Source organism: Panthera uncia, chromosome A2 (assembly GCF_023721935.1).
Source record: "Panthera uncia isolate 11264 chromosome A2, Puncia_PCG_1.0, whole genome shotgun sequence".
NCBI lineage: Eukaryota > Metazoa > Chordata > Mammalia > Carnivora > Felidae > Panthera > Panthera uncia.
Genome location: NC_064816.1, coordinates 100512679 through 100533948, shown reverse-complemented (window position 1 = coordinate 100533948; position 21270 = coordinate 100512679). Strand labels below are relative to the sequence as shown.

Here is a 21270-nt window from a genome sequence, read left to right as displayed (position 1 = left end):
TGAGCATTTCATTATTTGTGTATGGATTTTTGAGTGTCTGCTGCCATGCATCTATGTGTATAATGAACAGAGTAAGATTTTTTTCTTCTGTTTGTGTTTTGCATATCAATTTATAATAGCAAGTGTATTTTTTAGTAACTCAGTCTTTGTAATATTCATTTTAGATTTTACACATTTATAAAGGTAGTGACTAGCACAAATTTTGAATTTTTAAAACCTCAAACATATCTTTTCTTCCATTACAATGTCTGCATTTTCCCTTGGGTTTAAGGTGGCCTTCCTAGTTGTAGATTGCAAATTTGGTCTCCTGGATATTTTTGAAATATTTACATTGTCTTGTTTTAATATAAATATACATATTTTCTCTCTGGGCTTTAGTTTGTGTGTGTGTAGGAGATTCAGTTTTGTTTGTTTTTAAATTTACTTTGGATATCCGGTAGTTTTAAATAGGTCATATCTTCCTCATATATTGAACTATCAATATCTCACTTTGGTTTAGAGTCTGATTCTGAATTCTCTATACTGTATGACTGATTTATTTATGTCCTTCTGTAGGATACCATATGGACTTTTCTACAGTGAATGTTTAATATATTTTTCTATATTTGAAATAGCAAGTACTCCCATTTCTGCTCTTCTTTTTCATGGTTTTTTAGCTATTCTAACACTGAGCTCTGATATCTAATTCTAAGATGAAACGTGATTTTAACTGGAATAATTTATATGTGAACATAACTATGAATTACTATCAAAACTTACAGTTTACTGTTTCTTCTGCTCTTGTATAGTGTGCCATGGTGTTAAATAATATATTACAGTTTTTATAGAGATTTTTGGATATTTCTCATTGTATTTATCTCTAAATGTTTTACAGGTCATTTTTTTCTTGCTAAAATCGAATTTTTTTTTTTTTAACATTTCTGTGTCTAGGTGCATTTATAAGGGCAAAACTGTTGATTTTTATGTATTTATATTCATCCACATTGCCAATTTCTCTCTTTTTTTAATGTTTTATTTATTTTTGAGTGAGAGAACTAGCGTGAGTGGAGGAGGGGCAGAGAGAGAGTGAGAGAGGGAGACACAGAATCTGAAGCAGGCTCCAGACTTTGAGCTGTCAGCACAGAGACTGACATGTTGCTCGAACCTGAGAGTGGCAAGATCATGACCTGAGCCAAAGTCGGACACTTCACCCACTGAGCCACCCAAGTGCCCCAACCAATTTCTCTTTCTAATTCCAAAATTGATTTATTAGAATCTCTTGAGTTTTCAGAACATATAACGATAGCATTAACAAGAGAAATTTCACTCTCATCTTTTCCGATGTTCGTGCCAATTTTTCACTTGCATTATATTTTTACTTGGATGTACTAAGCAGTTGCAAATATGACAGTAATCAATACAATTTTGTTCCTAACAAATTTTGTTCCTGGGGCATGTATTTAATTTCACTGAAATAATTATTTTTAAGTTTATTTCTTTGTTTTGAGAGAGAGAGCACAACCAGGGGAAGGGCAGAGAGAAAAGAAAGAGAATCGCAAGTAGGCTTAGGGCCATGAGTGCAGAGCCCACTGTGGGGCTCAAGTTAATGAACCACAAGATCACGAACTGAGCCAAAACCAAGAGTCAGATGCTTAACTGACTGAGTCACCCAGGGCCCCCCTGAGATAATTATCCTTAATTATTAGTACACAAGGAGAAAATATATAATCAAAATCAAGTCATTTAACAGTAATATAGTATTTGAGTTCTCTTTTATCTGTAGAAGTTCTGTGAACAGTTAGAAAACAAGTTTATGCTTTAGACTGAGATTGATCTATTGTAAAAATAATTAAAGATGAGAGACTTTAGAACATTGAGTGTTATGGAATCTACACAAATTGAATCCTGCTTAAGGAAGTACAAAGTGTTAGTAGTTAAGAGTTTGTATGTGTTAAATCCCACTGAGGCTCAGAGCTGGCAATAAGACCTATAGTCTTCAAATTCAGTAATATGTGTTCTTTTTCTCTGATTGCTAATTGAAGAGAGACTCTTGATAATGGCAATTTTCAATTAACTCTAGATCTCTTAAATAGCCTATTACTTAAAGTAGAGTCATTTAAGCATTGAAACAGAACACAGTGGTTAATTTTCTTTTATCCTAGTTCACTTCCTAATTAGAGCAGACATTAACATCTAACAAAAGGTATTTAATGTAACAACAAAGAAATTGGTGATTGTTGATAATCTGTAATAAATAGAATGCCAAATAGTGGGAAGTATTGGTGTCATTTGCCAACGATAAAAATGCTAGAAATTTATCTATTTCAGGTCTCTGTTAGCTTTCATATATCGTAATTATAATCTGTCTCCTTCCAAAAAGTATTTGGGGGTGACTTACGATAAAAAAGCTAAATGAATGAACAAATGAGTGGATGAATGATCTGTATATATATACATATAAATGCAGTTATTGAAAGATGGGAAGGAAGATGTTAGATGAAGTTTTAAAGTCACATTTGGAAGTTGGTGATGGTGATTGAAAACAAAAGTTAGATTGAGATACCTGAGCAGCTGATAAAAAAAAACGAAACATGATTTGTATCTTAAAATGTGTCTGTGTGCACATGTGCGTGCGTGTGTGTGTGTGTGTGTTGTGCATACACTGGTTTCTTCTGTCAGTTGCTCATAAATGTTGAGAGCACAAGTCATACAATAGTTCTAGAAAGCGGTTTAAGAGCCATCAAAATACTATGGACCAGATAGAAAATTTGTTTTGGCTAGAGGAAATCTTGGGCTCATAGAATGTCTTGCTTACAGATAGCTGCACAAACCTCTTACAGTTATTTTGCAAAGCAGTAATATACCATCACTATGAGATTCTGAATATATTGCTTATGTTATTTATTCAGCAACTTTTCCCTGAGTCTTCTTGATGAATAATGATAATTGCTTTTTAAAAAAAATTGATGGTTGAATTAGAGAACAAAAATCAATGATTTGTAAGGATTCACAGCTGCCTTCTGTTCTTTTTTACTATTTAACGTTTTCCCCTTTGTCTTTATTTTCTCTGAGGGAAATTAAGGAAAAAAAGCTCCAGGGGTGTATTGTCTCAAGAAAAGCAAGTTAGTGGAACAAAAGAACCAGGCCATTGTGGGGTCTGTGGATTGTGGTGAAACAAAACATTGGGGAGACCTACAAGGGGCTGGCCAAAGCAAGAACAAGAATGCATGAGGAACCAAGAGGGAAAAGTTAAAAATATTAAGAGCGAGCCCCTTCTTGGGCTTTAAGTGAATAAGAGAAAGAGCAACTTCATCAGCACTGATAGGAACTACATTTTCTAGACTCCCTTTAATGTGTGAGAAAAAGTGAGAAAAAACTGAAATTTCAATTTTGGCGATGCTTGTTAAATATCACCACATTCTTGGATGAGATAAAGCAACGCTCTCCAAAGTTTACTTCTGCCTTTCTAGATAGCCTTGGATCACAGCAGTCAGACCATATTGTTATTATAGAACATGTGCGTTACTTCTGTTCCCACATGTGTCCTCATGAGTTGACTTTCTTATATGTCTAACTTAGTGGGAAGAGAGAGATGAAATCAGAACACCAGGCTGAATGGAATTCTAGGTGCGTCTTGTGATGTTGCATTTTCCTCTTGAAAGCTGAATAATTGAGAACTGTGACAACTTCATGAAGGAGAGTATAGCAAATGTGCGAAAAGTTACTGAGACTGGCAGTGTGCCTATACTGATGCAGAGAAACATAAGAAGGGATTAATTTTTTTTCTTTTTTAAAATTTTAGTGTATTACAAAGGAGGTATCACCAATCAGTGGATAAAGGAAACTTTATTCAAGTAAAGTTGGGCATAAGTAATATGTAAGCATTTAGTGGCAAAATTGCTTTAAAAAATAAATTTAGAGCCCTACTGTACCCAGTACAAAAAAATAAATACTAGTGAGATTATTTTTTAATGTTAAAAAATAGAAGAAAATAGAGGGAACATAAAAATTATCTAATTTGTAGATGATTTCCTCCATTAAAGTAATTAAAATAATGGAGGGAATCACAGACTTCACAATTATATAATGTGGTAGATAAAATACACTGTTTGAGACCAGACAAATCTGGATTAAATCAATGTTCTTCCATTTATTTCAGACAGACTACATTTACTATAATTGCACATTACAATTAGAACTGGCAACTAAAAGATAGCCAAAAGAAAAATATGTAATTTTGGACTAAAGAGGAGATAAAACTAAAGAATCGAGAGCTATTTATAAATAACACAAAATGAGTACACTATATATGAAAATACATAGTGTGGTATTTGGCTTAAAGTAGCTAACTGCAGACTTGAGTGAATTGATTAGGAAACAAGTATACTGGTCAGTTTTCTTATCTGCAAATAACAGAGTCCAAACAGAAAGTAGAAAGGAGTTTAAAAGCAGAAAGGAGTTTATTATTGGCAACGGGCAGAGTGCATAATTCCTGGGAGAGCCAGGGAAACAAGTTGGGTGCCACATAGCTGGGAGAAGTACAGCTGGGAGGATTATACGGTCCCACCAGGGGACAGCTCCAGCCGTGGTCCCCTGCCTCTGCTCACTGCTCACTGCTCAGCATCTCTGAAGCCAGAAGCTACATTCTAGCTGGTGAAGAATAACCAAACACCCTTGTGACTGTTTGTCTCTGTTTCAGGATGATCACATCCCTTAAATCACCTGCTGTTGTGTCATATCCCTTCCAAATTGCATATACTGCATCTGTCTCTATAAAATCGAGGCCACAATGGCAACCCAACCTTCAAGAGAGGAAGAGATAGGTGATCTTCCTCTCTCAGGCCTCTGATGTGCAGGAAGACATGTTCCAGGGAGATTGCAGTAGAGTGGAATAAAACAGTCTGTGATATTGGCCGTGGTCACTCCTCTACTTTGGATAGTCGGCGTTTATAATATGTTGCTTCCGTCCTAATATTTCAAATATCATAGTAACAACATGTCATTGAAATTGCACTATCCTTTTACAAAGGAAAATATGGTAACCTTCTCATAGTTTTATGAGTCACTAAATTCTACACTTTGGTGATATTTCAACTACAATCCAAAATCTATATAAATTTATATTATGATATCCACTAATATCCATTAATATCCATTAATATTATTAGTATAAATGAATTTTGTTTTAGTAGAACAAAAAAAAAAAAAGTGAGCGCAGCCTTGGTTCCTGTAATTACATACAAGGCCATAATTCTTTCAGTGCAAATTCACTTGTCCTTTCATTTTCAGCTAGAATTGCACCTATTCAGAAACCTTTATCTAGCAGAGTGATTAAGTTCACTCCAGAACTCTAATGCCCTGTTCACTTAAGTTTGGTGAATATGCCTTCATAACACTAAAGATGGCGGTACACCCCCACTCTAACAGTGGCTCCGTTTGCCCGAGATGATGAGAACCAATCCCCACAACCATCTAAGTAATGCCAGCCCATTTTTGTTGTTGTTAGTTGATTTAGTGGCATGTGGAACCAAACACAGCTTGTGGTTGTATCAGCTTCTGAGTCACTAGAAATAGTGTCTCCTCGTGGGAGCATTCATCATTTAAGGACTAAAACCTCTAACGCAGGATGTCCAAAGTGGTGCAAACCAGAGTTTTTCAAGTGGGCATTAGATGTCACTCCCTAACCTACCTTTTGGCTCCCAGAAATACATATTTGGACTCTGGGAAAAGCCCAAATATATTTGGGGAATATATTCTGGGAAAAGCCCAATATATTTGCTGCTGGTTCAGGTATAACATCCCAACTTCACCAACTATTATTTCCCAGATGGTACCTCATCCGAAACTTCTTGGACTGTTCTATCTTTCATAGGGCCAATTACTTCTGGATGGTGAGGTACATGTTAAGACTAGTAGACTTCATTACGGTCATTCCATTTCCTTCATTCATTTACTGTAAAACACGTTCTTTGTTCAGAAGTAGCAGGATGCCAGGACTCAGGATAAGGCATTGAGTAAATGTCTCGAAGGTGGTGCTGGCAGAAGCATAGTGAACAAGCATAGACACACCCACAGCCAAAGAATTGTCTGTACCAGTGAGATCAAATGTCACCCCCTTCCAGGATTAAAGGCTTAATCTACAACCAATCACAGATTATCCTGGTGTGGTGCTAGACCAGAGCTCAGGGTTGTTCACTGCTGCTGGCTGGACTTAGGACGGTAGAGTCCATTCAACTTTGGTGAAGGGAAGTGCATGTTTTGAGCTCATGCAAAACCCTCATCCTTGCCAGTCTGTCTACCTTTTCCATGAACAAGTGCTGAGGTTACTGGACAAAGAAAATGACATTTATCAGGGCAGTGTTCAGATATAAAGCAAAAACGTGACTACACAAAACCTGAGAACTTCTTTTGCGATTATTCCATGATTGTTGGTTCCATTGAGCCAAAACAGCCAAGTTCAAAGCTACTGGTGCTAAAGCCTGAATAAGCTGGAAGTGCTTTTTTCTTGTTTATTTTTGTTTTTTTGTGTTTTTTTTGTTTTTTTGTTTTTTTGTTTTGTTATTGTTTTTGTTTTTGTTTTTGTTTTGCTTTGGGCCTCTCTTAAGACTGCTAAGTTACTTAGTTTTCCTAGTAAATGCATCACATCAAAAGAGCTAACTGTTGTATATGTTTCCTCTATAATCCAGCAAGTTCCACCAGATGTGTGCCTTTTCCTTAGTGTAAGGAGAAGCAAGGTACAGCAATTTACCTTTGCCTCTGGTTGTCATCTGCCCAGGATTTTGTACACTCTGAAAACTCAGTGGGGTGCATTCTTCTGAATTTATCTGCCTTCTGTTTCCCACTTCTAACACATGTTTTACTAGTGACTCTACAGTACTTGATACTCTCTGATTGTAAGCATTCATGGGCATGTTGTCATCCATCTAGATGTTATGGCACGATTATATGAGCAAAATCCCTGCATAAAAATCTGTGGCAGCCCTAAGGTAAGACAGTGAAACTTTCCTGTTCTCCTTACCATGTGAAAGCAAAGAAGAAATACAATAAGCCAGTTGGTTTGTACAAAGTTGTTTGTTCTCATTCAGAGAAGTGCAAAGATTTTGATCCTCACTTCAAGAATATAAAAAAAGAATTAAAATGCTGACAAAGAATGATTTATTTGTAAAGTTACTTATTTGAAAAGAGCAGCTACTCCTTTTAAAAAAAATTAACATTTATTCATTTTTGAGAGACAGAGACCTACAGTGAGTGGGGAAGGGGAAGAGAGAGAGGGACACACAGAATCCAAAGCAGGCTCCAGGCTGTGAGCTGTCAGCAGAGAGCCTGACATAGGACTGGAACCTACAAACTGTGAAATCATGACCTGAGCCAAAGTCAGATGGTCAACAGACTGAACCACCCAAGGCGCCCAGCAGCTATTCTTTTTACCTTATACCTAATGTGAGGCTTTTCCTAGAGACCTCTGCGTTTCCTGGAGTCTGGGAATCTAGTTAGATTGGGCTGATTGACTGCTTCGGAGTGGTAATGCCAACAGAATACTGCTTGCAGTGCCCTCGGCTGCCTATGGGACAGGTCCTAAACTAGCAGAGATAATTATGGCCAAGACAGCTTCCTGCAGACTCCATGAAGACCATGCTAAGGCGAGGGAGAACAACATGAGATCCTCTTCGATGTTGTTTAGTAAAGCCACCTGGGGGGGCATGGAACGCTAGCAACAAGAATCTGGTATATTTCCCTTAGGCAGTTGAGGATATGATAGCTTGGGGCTGGGGTGCTGTTCTGAAGGACTCAAAGTTTCTCAGCAGGCTCTAAGAGGACAGCACGTATGAAACTAGAGTGGTCAGTGACAGCAATTCTATAAATTCAGCAAATGGCTTACCATTTTGGGGTCACAGTTAACTTATCTGTAAATACTGAACGATCAGTTGGAAATATTATCTTCCAATATCTTGGAAATATTATCAGTTGGAAATAATATCCAATATTATCAGTTGGAAATATATATATATTTATATTTATATATATATATATAAATATATATATAAATACACACAAACACACATATATATGCTTTATGATACTTTTATGAAACTTGTCACCAGTCACAGCAGTACATCCTGGATTAACCTGCCACCTTCAACACCCTCCTGTGTTTTTACATATTGCTTTGATTCAGGAAGTTTAAAGCCCACTAAATTATAATATTATTAAATCTATAAATTTATTGTATTTGATTACGAATATAGTATGCATAGTAACTTTTCTGAACAAATAATGAGATATAATGCCTAGCAAACCATTAAATCAATGATGATTGTTATTAATATTAGTGAAATTGATCATGAATATTTACCACCTTGTAAACATTTAATGTAAAGCAATTATTTTTGTAAGTAATATAATAGGTCTGCCTGAGTACACAGTTATCTATTAATATTAGAATTAATATACTCTGAAGAATAGCCTTATTAATCAGTTATCATAGAATATGTAGCAAAATAAAATAACATTGTAGTCAATCCTCCCTTCCAAAATGAAAATCTATATATTTAAAAGTGCCATCTGCATATAGTTAATGCATTGCCTTCCTCCTCTAAAATAAAAATTGGATTCATTTCTTTTATTACACATTAAATGTTGGTTTAGTTAGATCTTCCCTAATACTTAAAATAGACTTGCAATAAAAAACCCGTGCATTTTAACTGAAAAATATCTTTCCAAATTCTCATAGTTATGACAAATATATACAACTGAGGTTGAAACATGAGATTCTTTCACTGTGGTTCTTAGAAGCCAGATCAGACTTTAATTTATAACTTGAACCCTTCTGTGTCTTACAACATGTCAGATAGGTATTTAAACCAGGAATCTGCCTTTTCCTTTTAACTTCTCTCTCATAAGCATCCTCTTCCTTGAACTTTAATTCAACAAAAGAGATTTCTACCATTAAAGAGAAATAACTTTGAGATAGTGAAAAAAAATGAGGTAAAAATGAAGCCAAGAATAGGTACTTTTCCATTAATTTGAACAAATACTCTAGCAGAAATTCCCATATACTTGTAGTGACTTTTCATTTTTCCTGTTTATTGCAATTTATCCAAAGATGTTGATTTTTAAATCCTATTTCTGAATGTCTTGTTTTTTTTCCCTGAGCCTTTTGAAGCCTTTGAGAATGCATTATGGAATGGCAAATAGAATTATCTTCTTTTAAATGATTTAGTGTTTCCATTTCTCTCAGTGTAGAAAGAACTGAGAAAACTGTTCATCCCACCCATCATCCCACCCACCATTTCATCCCATCATGAAAGTCTTCATCCCACAGACTTTGTATTTTTAAGGAAGTATTAAAGAGTTTTTGAGCAGTGGATTGGATATTTTAAAGTGCTGTTTCTTAAGAACTCTTTATATATTCCAATTTAAAGCATTTTCTCTAGATTTATTACATTTAAAATACTCATCACTTCGCCTACTGCATTGACAATGATTTCTTCCTGTTTGGTTACCTACATCATGTAGTTTATCAATGAGTGTATGTCGCTGTTTCTTCCCAAAATTAAAAAAAAATGAATAAATAAGCTGCAATATTTGAGGAAGACTAAGGTTCAGTAAAGGAGAAAATAGTATCATACATGCGGAAGTTAGAGATGAACAAGATACAGTAAATAATCAAATGTCTCCTTGTGTGTCAGCAAGAGTAACTGTTTCAGGTTGAGACTTGAGGGAGCTTCCAAAGAAGAAAGTTAATATGGAAGTTAGATTCACATATTTAAGTTTACTTGTCTAATCTTTGCCATCATCTTCATACCTAAACAGTTGTAGGAATTAACCATTTTCAAGTAGTTTTCATGTCAGTTACTTACATGATTCTTAGAGCTATCCTGTAAAATAGAAAAGCCAGATGCTGTTGACTCTAATTTGGAGATTTGGAGAGAATCACTCATTTGTTCAAGATCTTGTTACAAAGAAGGACAAGTAGGCAGGTCTTTCCACTCTGTCTACACCAGTTCTCTTTTTTTCTGCCACTAGATAAAAGGAGAAAAAAAATGGCACCCCTCCCCCCTAAAAATGGCACTAGAACATTTAATTAGGCAAAACTTAACATTGGCCCTAATATTAAAAAATATAGACTAAATAGGCATATCTGGATGAACCGGGGGCGAGGTTCAGTAGTACCTCTCACTAACGTCCCTTAAGCCTCCCTCCCTAAGACCACACTGCTCTATCCTAATGGATGTTTGCCTAGACCCCGCTTTCATTCTTCCAGACCTCATCTCTTTTTAGGCAGTTCTTTACATGTTGGACAACAATACTATTTTAGAACCCTTCTCTATGTGAAGCAGAATTCCTGCCCTTATTTAAATGTTACTTGATCTGAACCACTTGACCCTCTTTCTCAATCGTGATGGTCCACTCTTCTTGGAAACTAGCTCTGTCTCTTTATCAAACAGATTATTATTAACATAAGTCTCCTCACTTCTGGACCTCTCATTTGCTAATATAAATTCAATATTTTAAATTCACCCCTGTTAAATTCAGTATTCACTAAAAATATCCTGGGCTTGTTTATGTCTTTGAAAGGTCAAGATAGCCAAAAGAAATGAGAGAGAACCAGGAGCTATAAAGAAATGGACAGATGTAATTGGCTTGGCACATTTCCCTATCAACAAGAGGATGTTAGGGATGGTGTGAAGGACCTTGAAAGTCAGAAGGAAGGGTTCCAACGGAATGAAATGAACTCTAAGCCAGCCATTGTGAGTTCTTGAGCAGGTGACAAATTGGATAAATAAAAATTTGTCAGGAAGGTCATTTTGACAGGGTAATGCAAGATAGTGTTTACACAGACAGCTCCTCCTACTTCTGTCACAAGACAAAGAATACATGGCTCAGGACTATGGAAGTGGAAATGGAGACCAGAGATGATTGGGAAGGATGCTCTTTGTAAGGATCTTTGATAACTTGTCGCTAAATTGGCATGGGTGGAGTTGACAATGAAGACTTGGGGGGAATGGGAGAGAGATGCAGCAGGCCAGTTTGAGGGGGAAATGTTGAATTCAGTTTGGGAGCTTTTGTATTTGAAGTAAGTAGAAACTTGTCCACAGTTATTTTATTTGAAGTTAAGGTTATGGGTTTTCATCTCAGAGGGTAAAAGTTCAGAGAGAAGAGGAAAAGAGCAGGGGAATATTCTAGACTCAGTGATCAAAAGCAGGAAAAGTTGGCATTGTTTTAGAATAATTGCATTGATTTTCTTACATTTTTATGAATTATTCATTACATTTTATGATTAGGTGCTATCCTAGTTTCAGTAATCACTGGGACCACCAGATTAAGCAGTGGAAAGTAGGCCAGGTTAGGTGAAACTTAATGGAATTCACTGTTTTAGTCAACATAGAAAAATTTTCCAGTCATTAATCACTGCCTCCAAAGCTTTCTTGCCTTTAACTTCTGTCCCTTAACTTGGATATATTTGACTTGATTTCTCTCTCTCTTCCATTTGTCATAAAACTTATAACAGTTAATCAATGTTTGAGTTGATACTTGGTAATTCTTATATAGGAAAAATATATAGTCTTCATCAACAGTTATTGGCCTACAGATCCCAAAACACTTGGAATTTCATCAATGTTGACAGTGAGAAAGATGCCTTTATTATGTTAATGAGGTGAGTTTTGGAAATCACCTAAAGATGCAGGCTAGTCTTTATTGAAGGCAACCCAGTGATTAGAGGGTTGGAAATTTCAGTCCCACCCCAACCCTCCTAGGAGGGAAGAGGGACTTGGCATTAAATCAGTCACCAATGGCCAGTGATTTAATCAGGAGTGCCTATGTAATGAGACATCCATAAAAACCGAAAAGAATGCTGTTTGGAAAGCTTCTGGATGTGCTGGGTGGAACAAGAATGTTGGGCCTGGAGAGGGCATGGAAGTTCTGCACTTTTGTTCCATGCCTTGTCCTCTGCAACTCTTCCATCTATTCCTGAGTTGTATCCTTTTATAATAAACTGGTAATCTAGGAAATCAAATGTTTCCCTACGGTCTGTCAAACCCAAGAAGGGAATCTTAGGAACCTCTTGTCTATAGCTGGTTGGTTAGAGGCACAGGTGATAACCTGAACTTGGAACTGCCATCTGCAGGGGACAGGGGGCAATCAAGCAGGATTGAATCCTTAACCTTTGGAATCTGACGCTATCTCCAGGTGGTTAATGTCCACAGTGAGTTGAATTCTAAAACCCCTGCTAGTGTCCAAGAATTGCTCACTGGTGCTGGGAAACCCTTGACTCCACACATCAAAATTGGGTGCAGAACCCAAAATAATACCTAAAATAGTCTTGTGTTTATGTTTTCCTTCTCTTTTTGTTTAGTTTGAGTTTTAAAAAACAGAGGCAAAAATTCCTTAATGTTAAAGAATGACTTTGATGAGAAGAATTGCCAAAATTAATCGTGCCACGTAATGCCATTTTAGAAGTCTGGTAGATGGTTTTTACCCTGGCTCAGAAAGCTATATAGAGTTTTCACTTGGGGTGGTTTTGGGACTGTGCCACAAAGCTTCACTGTGGTTTGCCACCTGGAACAGCATGGGTGATAAGGAAGCAGCTGCATGAAAGCATTTGCTGTGTGAGAGGATAGAAAATGTATGTACTGGCCCTTCCAGGGAGGCCTCATTGCTGTAGCAGTTTATCCCATTACTAAATACGTGCTGTGCTGATATCCTCACATTCAGCTGCTGACCAGCAGCGTTGCCTTCAGCTTTAATAGGGAGCATATGATCACTCCAGCTGGCAGGTGACACCATTTGGCAACATTCCCCAGCAGCTCAACAAAAGATTTTCAAACATCAAAGCAAGGGGAAAGACCTCTGCCTTTATAAGGAAAGTGGTTTGACTGTGCATGCATTTTGTTTCCATAAGAATTATTGCCTCTAACTTGCTGAATTTTGTAAAGGAAAGGGCACACTTAGAGAATGAAATTAGCTCGGAAAATTTGTAAACTGTTCATTCAGCTTGATAAATAAGTGGTAAATTAAAGGAAATTTAATTTTGTGTTAAAAAAAAAGAATGCAGCTTGAATTTAGTTAAAGATAGGAGAAGTCTCTTTTTTAAAGGTTCATTCTGAAAACACGAACCAATATAAATTTAGATTGGTTAGGCTATGAAAACTTGAGTCTTCAATTTTATCGAAGAAAGAGACCTGAGAGGTCTTTTAGGAAAATGTAATTTCACTATGTGGGAAGTTGTGAAGCAGAGTAATCTCTACCTGGTGGGTCATGTCACTCGAAAGTAGCAGTTTAGGAAGTCTTGGGTCTCTTGATAATGAGGACCACATCATTTTCCCTCTTGCTGCAAACTGGGCAGAAAAACTGGGCAATCTCTTGGTCTGTTCATTTTTATCACTGAAAAAGCAAACAGTAAATTAATAGGAAAAATATATATCTGAGAATTATGTTCTTATACTAATATTTGAATATAATTTTAAAATTACATCTGTATGTAAGCATAAGAGATGGGACTAAAGGCATGACAGTCAATGGGCTGATGGCTATCTTAGTATATGTGAGAAACATATCAACTTCGAAAAACATGTCCTTTTTTCTTTTTCTCAGATAGTCAGTAGAGTTACAATAATATTTTATATGTGGTTTAAGTCCCATTACCCTCACATTTTGCTGGTCAGCATTGGGACAACCACTTTCATTCTTGGAAAAAAAAATACCTAATCAAATTAAATTCATGCCTATGCTGTTAGAACAGAGTATAAAGCTTACACATATATTTTCCTTTATACAAATAAAGTGATACCTTAAACTACTCTGAACACCAAATTGTAATTTGTTCATATTACCAAATTTGGGGATGCTTGTTAATATTACAAGAAGATTTAGGGTAATATCCTTTATATAGAAAATTCTCCTATGACACGAATAGTTGCTATTTAATGTGTTTGTATCTTTACAGGAAGAAAATGTGTTAATTCAAGGAGAATATTATAATTGCTTATAGACTAATTCTAAAACTAAAAAAGGTATATTGCTATGAATCTTATTTACAAATAATATGTTCTTAAGTGCCAAAATGATTTATGTTTCTAAAAAGTCCTATGAGTTCATCACATTCTATAGGCCTGGTGAGGGAGTAGGAATTGAACTGAGTTCAGGATGAGTTAAACTCATCAATCAGATGAGCTGTTTGGGCTGGCTCATCAATCATCCCACTCCTCCAATGTGGTGCTCCTCAAGCTGTCTACAGAAAATGATCAGATGTTGGCTTCTGGTTTTCATTTTTGTTTGTGTTTGATTTTCCTACTGATCAAATAACACAGTTCTCTTGTACATGTTTAGCATATAGCTCACCACAGAATTCTACATTAACAAAACTGGCCTATACCCTTTTCATCAAATTACATCCACAGATCATGTGCTTGGGTGTTGCAAATTTCAAATTGCTGCAGAATTGCCTGGGTGCTTGCTTTTTATCTCTTGTGCTTAGATTATCGCATACCCTTAACAAACGCTCACCCTCATCTGTGGACCTTGTTTTGAATAGCACTGTTCTTGTAGGACTTTTCTGTCCTACAAAGGCAGAAAACTAAATCATATTTTTCAAAGTTGCTTGCAGCCTGGATGTGAATTAGACTCTAATAATGTGCTAGAGCTGGGCTTGGAATCTGAACTGAGATCCTTGGGAAGAGACAGAAGTACTCATTTCACAGGGAATTTTTTGCCAGAAAAGTGGCTTCGCATAGCCACAAAAGCAGCTTTATGAATTAGAGAAATGGCAGTGTGATTCTGAGGGCTGGAAGGTGTACTGGGAAGTTGGCTTAGATGCCTTCTCCTCCAGCCTATCCAATTATTTTTATAAACCATCTAATATCTGGTAATGCGTCTCATTGTGTGATCTATTCAGTTTCTGTTATGTAAGAAGTAAGGCTATACTGATAAAGATTTACTTGTCAACTATAAATATGAAATGATTTAAATTTTTGGAGTAGCTGGGAGAGTAAGCTCAAGACCAGTGTTCTCAAACTTTAGTGTAGTTATAGATCAGCTGGGAATGTCGTTAATATACTGGTTCTGCTTCTGTAGAGCAGCGTGGAGATCTGAGATTCTGCATGTCTAACGAGCTTCCAGTTAATTACAGTGGTTTGTCCACAGACCTAACTTTGAGTAGCAATACACTAGAGTATGCCAAGCTTTCAGGAACAGTTTCCATCTCCAGGGCTCCAGACTACAGATGTTAGGCTGCCACAAGATGATGAAAAGCTATTCTGATCACTTTATTACTTTCCCTGGATTGGAAACAATGAGCCACAGTAATACCCAACCATAACTTTTTTTTTCTTTTTTTTTTTTCTGGTTTTTAAATTTTCTTTTTGGCCCTAGTAGGGATGAAAAGGGAAAAAGGTTGTTTCTTTGTTCGTTTTTATCTATCTATCGAGAGAGAAAGGGATTAAAAGAGGAATTTAAGCAAAGAGGCTACAAATGGGTTTTACAAGATGCCGCTTTTTTGCCACCTCAATGTAGATATTCAGCCTACCTATTTTTAAAGGAAATATATCTCTTGCTCATAGTTTGTGTCATATTTTCAGTCTATAATTTCATCTGCTTCCCAGGAGAAGGAACAATTTTCACATGGCACTGTTTGGGGCAGAGGTGCTTCAAGCTGCATTTGAAGACTGTCTAGATTTTGAGTGAGTTTACATCAGAGAAGCAAAGAAGACAGGAGATGGGATTCTGAATGGCAAATAGTGTAGATGAAAGTAGCAGAAGAACTGGGCTACTTCTGTCTGGACTCATTGAGGACAGTGGACAGAGCTGTAGGCTATCAGGGAGCAGGACCAAAAGTTCACTCTGGCTAACTGACAACCCACGGGAGGGCAGTGGAAGTGGTGACAGATTATGGAGAGCTTTGGTTACCAGAGAGGAAGGTTGGGATTTGATTCTGAGCAAATGAGGGTCTTGGGAAGTTTCTAAACAAAGCTCAAAAATGATAGTGGTATTTTAGGAGGTGAATGAGGTTACCTTCAGAAAGAAGGTATATTTTCACAGATGTTATGGTTATTAAATAGCCTTCAGAAATAATTTTAGGAAAAAAAAAGATTTGAAATTCTTTTGAATTCTATTTTTGTGTAACTTGAATAGCTTGAATTATCAAAAATGAAATTTATAGTGGTGCCTGGGTGGCTCATTCGGTTGAGAATTTTGACTCTTGGTTTTGGCTCAGGTCATGATTCCAAGGTCATGGGGTCAAGCCCCGCGTCAGGCTCCATGCTAAGCATGAAGTCTGCTTAAGACTCTCTCTCTCCCTCTCTTTTCCTCCCTTGCTCATGCACTATCTTTATAAAATTAAAAAGAAATTTATAACTTATCAGTTTTAACCTTGACATGAAATTAAAGATGTTAAAGATGTGGATAATCAGAGTTTGAAGTAACTATCAGAAATATCTGTGCTCTGTCCTCTTAATGAAGTCTCTTTAAAGACAAGTATTGAATTCTCTCCACTTTTTCATTTTTTTCAATATTTATCTGATTACTTTCTATCTGGTACAGGGTATACTAAATAACATCTGCTTCTATCTCAAAGCCAAGCTTTTGTTCCATTAAGTCCTGGCCATCTGGGCTATCCTGAATGTAAATGAAAAGGAAACTGTCACAGTGACCATCATTACTTTACCGGGTCATCCTTGCAGAAGCATAGCCCATGCCTTTGACTTTCCCAGAGGAGCATGTTCTCATGAAAACTATAATGAACCAAGGTGTATAGTTCTCCTGAGTACTTAGAGTCAACTCTTTACATGGCCAGAATAAAGGAGAGAATGATACAAGGTAATAGCTGCATGATTCGTAACCATGGATCATTTGTTACCTACCCTATTTGGTCTAACAATCACAAAATGTGCTTACAAAGGTCTAAAATGAGCCCCCATGTGAGACCCCTCATATACTCCTATTGCCTTGGCTTTCATCTCTTATACCCTCATGATTATTAAAAGTATACAGACCATCCAGAACTTTCAACCAAACCCTGAACTTTAATTCTGAATCTGCCTACTGAACATTTCTGCCTCTTGGATATGTCCTGGAAATCTCCAGATCAAATCAAGACATTAATGTTAAACTCATTTATAAACTGCCAGAAACTTACTTCTCATTCCATGTTCTCCATTTCAAAGAAACACAATGCTGCTCACCGGATCATCAAAGTTAGAAACTTCCAAGTTATTTAATGACTCCTTCTCTTTTAACCCTTTCAATTATCCATCAGGTTGCATGATTTCTAACTCCTCTTTTCTTAGACTTGGTAGCTCCTTTCAATTTCTTTTGCCATTATCTTTATTGTGCCCTACCTAAACCTCATTAGCAGAAAGATTTAGATGGAATCCCAACTCGGTTATTTTCTAGACCTAGAGGAGACATTTAGATTTCATTTCCTTATCTTAAACAAATAAACAAAAAATGCTTTACCTTATAGAGTGGTTTTGAGGATTACATTAGATATTTTAGGCAAAGTTAAACACAAGACATAGCTCATAGTAGACATTCAGTGAAGATTAATCTCATGTTCATGATCACACCTATTAGACTGAGCAATGTCTGGCACATAGTAAGCATTCAATATATGTTTCTATTTATTGATATATGCATTATATTATATCAATGACATCATCATCATTATCATGGTCTTCCTGCCTCTTATCTTGTGTCCTAATATTTCACCCTCTACATCACCATCGAAATTTATACAAAATGCAAATACCATGTCCTTTTTCCTGCAAATCTTTCAGTGATGCTCTCGCCCACATAATTACTTTTCTGGTCTACATAACTGCCCTTGATCTGGTCTAGGCTTCCATTCCACTCTTATAACCTCTGTGTAACACAAACTCCTTACATTGAGGCCAAGGAAAAAAATCTGTATTTTCCCCACCAACCAACCAACAAATGGCTCTTTTATTTCACATCTCCATAAATTGTCTTTATTTCAATCTGACAAATTCTAATACATTGTTTAAAATTCACCATAGTAACCTGCTACTTCAGATAGCCTTCTGTGCCTCTCCAAGCAGAATTATATGCTTGCAACTTAATTATTCTAATCTTGAGATTGTATATCCAAAGCCCAGTATTAAGTAGAGTTACTGAATACATGTTTGTTGAAATAATTGTTTGAGGTATTGGATAATTACAGGAAAGATAATAGATTGATATATAGGTAATATATTGTTACATATTAACATAAAAGAACTTAAAACTGTTTTTTTTTTTGTTTATGCTACTAATTTCTTACATGTTGGACCTGTTCTGAAAATTAACACTTATCAGGGAAATGTATTTGTTGTGGCTTTTTCATAATCACTAATTCCTCCTTAGGACAAGTAGCACATTTACAAAGTGAACGAATGGTACAAATCTTGGGGCAGTGAAACAGTGATACTAGTTGATTCACAGTTAGCCAGTAACTTTGGCATTGGCCCCAGCTAAAGAATTTGTCCTAACAAACTGAGATTTACAGTTTAAAATGTGAGAAGTAGGAAAAAATGGTTAATAAAATGGGCTCTGATTTTTAAAAATCCAAGCTCAAAATTTAATCTACTAATTGCTAGATATATGATCTTGAACGTGTTTCATAACCTTTTGGAGACTTTTTCCTTCTAAAATGAAAATAAGAACGGTACCCACATAAAAGGATTGTTGGGAGTATCAAATGAAGTGTTAAACTTAGGCTGCGTGTATGTAAGACTCACAAGACTATACCATAGGCCACATTTGGCATCAGGTCTGTTTTTGTGAAGGATATAGAATAGGAACTTGACATGATTGTAGATCAGACATTCCAAATGAGGAAATTTTCCTAGAAATCTGTAAAGCACAACTCACATGGAGGAAAAGTTCTACATCAGACAAGCCCAGCAGCTGTTCTGGCTTAAAAGTCTCATGACCCGCAGAAGCTGAGATCTCATGAAGCAACCCCATTGTCACAGCCGCAAGGTCGCTATAAAAACACAAGCCCTCTCCCTAGAGTTGCCGCATTCAGGGAAGCTCAAAATGGTGGCTGTCCATCAGGTATTTGTAGTTTCTCCAGCGCAGATGGGATTTATCCAAAGGGGTTATTTTATCATAAATAATACAATCTAGTAACATAGCTGACTTGCCAGCTTTATTCAGATTACCAGGACAACTGAAAAAGACCGTTAACTGATGGTCAAATTCTCTACAAAAGGTTAAAAGGAATTTTTAATCCCTCTGCCTGTACATGAAACATGAACTCAGTATTACATAGAGGATAACATATACATGTTAATATGAAAACAATCTCAAGAAAGATAAGAATTGTATCTAAGAGTAAATTACAGAGAAGTTTGTAAAGAGAGGCATTAGAAGTCATGATTTGGTCATTAGTTTGCCTGACTTTTGTGAATGAACTCATAAATGCAAGAATGAAAACTTACTCATTACAGAGGAAGTTTTGCTCTGTTGTTAGTGTTGTACCTAATATATCATAAATGCCCAATACCTGCCATTTGAGTAAAAATTGGGTTTTGGTCTTCTGTGTTGTTAGAAGAAAAACAGAGCTGACTCACAGGGCTCTTTTACCACTATTCTCGGATGATTCTTCTTCCCAGACCTCTCAGCTCAGACAAATTGACTTTGATGCTTTGAGCTCTAATTGTCTCCTAGGAATGCAATTTTCATGCACATGCCAGTAGAATTAAGAAGATTGAATGTGAGTTGTTACATTAAAATGGACCTGCCTCTTGGTATGGTTAATTACCATAGTTAAATATAGCACCTGAATGACAAGACAGAATTATCAGTGCATTCTCCCAGTGGAACAGATGGCTGTATCATGGCGACAGGCTGCCCATGTCTTGTAAACATGCATTATTGGTTATTGAGAATGGGCAAGAGTTCAACTAAGAATCAACACAAGGCCACCCACTTCCAGGAAAACCATTTAAAGTGCATATGCCTGTAGTCATTGGCATTCATAACATCATCTTCATATGTATACATTACAATTTAGAACCCAGCATCCCTCTAATTCAAGTAGGAGTAGAGAGATAACAGTTTGAATACAAATACTTTACTGACAAGTAAATATGAGACATCTACTTAGAGTGTATTCTGTAATATATAAATAGATTTATATTTCTAATGCTTATGATGTATCTAATTAAGATACCCATATGTATATTGTATATTAAAGTGTGAACTACAAGAGTTGATGTACTTGAATAATCATAAAATTGTGACAGCTAAAGTTTCAAATGATATTAAAAATAGTGTTAAGCTTATGGGGTGCCTGGGTGGCTCAGTCAGTTGAGCACCCAATTTCAGCTCAGGTCATGATCTCACGATTCGTGGGTTCGAGCCCCACATCAGGCTCTGTGCTGTCCTTCAAAAATAAATAAATGTTTAAAAAAAAACTTTTTTAATAATATTAAACTTACATTTAAGGGTTTTTTTGTTAAAACAATATTGTATTAAGTTAGCCAGGCATGTTTATTTAAATCACTAAACAATGAAAATTATATGTTAACTGTTCTTGGTTCCTCATTTTCTGAATTAAAACAAATCTGGAATGAGTGAAATGAACAATATGGTAAGCTTAGTTTCAGCTAATTTTGTTTAGTCCCTTTATTTTCTATTTCCTCTGAACAGCTTAACAACTCTTACAAAATAGGAAATGCAAATGTTAGCTTTGAGTCTGACTGCTTTTACACATCGTAAATGTTGATATATTTTCAATGAAATTGGCCTTGTACCTCCAAGTAGAAATAAAAATGTCCGAGCTTATTTTACTCTGGAGTGTAGAAGACGAAGTTTGTAACTGCTCATTAGTCTGTGATGAGAATCCTAATGTTCTTTTGCAGCTTCTGCCGACAAGAGAAGCTGCCAATGACCTTCCAGTCCTGTGTGATCACCAAAGAGTGCCAGGTGTCAGAGTGGTCAGAATGGAGCCCCTGCTCAAACACGTGCCGTGATGTGGCATCCCCAAAAGGCACTCGTGTCAGGACACGGATCATTAGGCAGTTTCCTATTGGCAGTGAGAAGGAGTGTCCAGAACTTGAAGAAAGAGAACCCTGTGCATCTCAAGGAGACACAGTTGTCCCCTGTGCCACGTGAGTAAATAAAGGATGGCAGCTTATGTTGTGATGTCTCCCTACCTTGCGTGTTCACATACCCATTTGATTTTAAATGATTAGTGAATTGAGAAATAGTGATTTTTACAAATTCTAAGTGGGAAAAAATAAAATACCATTTTGCAAACACTGTCCTACAAAAATGTTCCGACTTTTG

The 21270-nt window shown here is 36.4% G+C and overlaps 1 protein-coding gene across 1 annotated transcript in view; it reads left to right on the top strand.

Moving 5' to 3' along the window:
* Positions 1 to 21270, top strand: part of THSD7A (thrombospondin type 1 domain containing 7A) — a 439517-nt gene that overhangs the window by 199973 nt on the left and 218274 nt on the right. The window contains exon 3 of the mRNA XM_049641551.1: positions 20844 to 21092. Coding sequence (XP_049497508.1) covers positions 20844 to 21092 — 249 coding nt within the window. The remainder of the gene's footprint in view (positions 1 to 20843; positions 21093 to 21270) is intronic.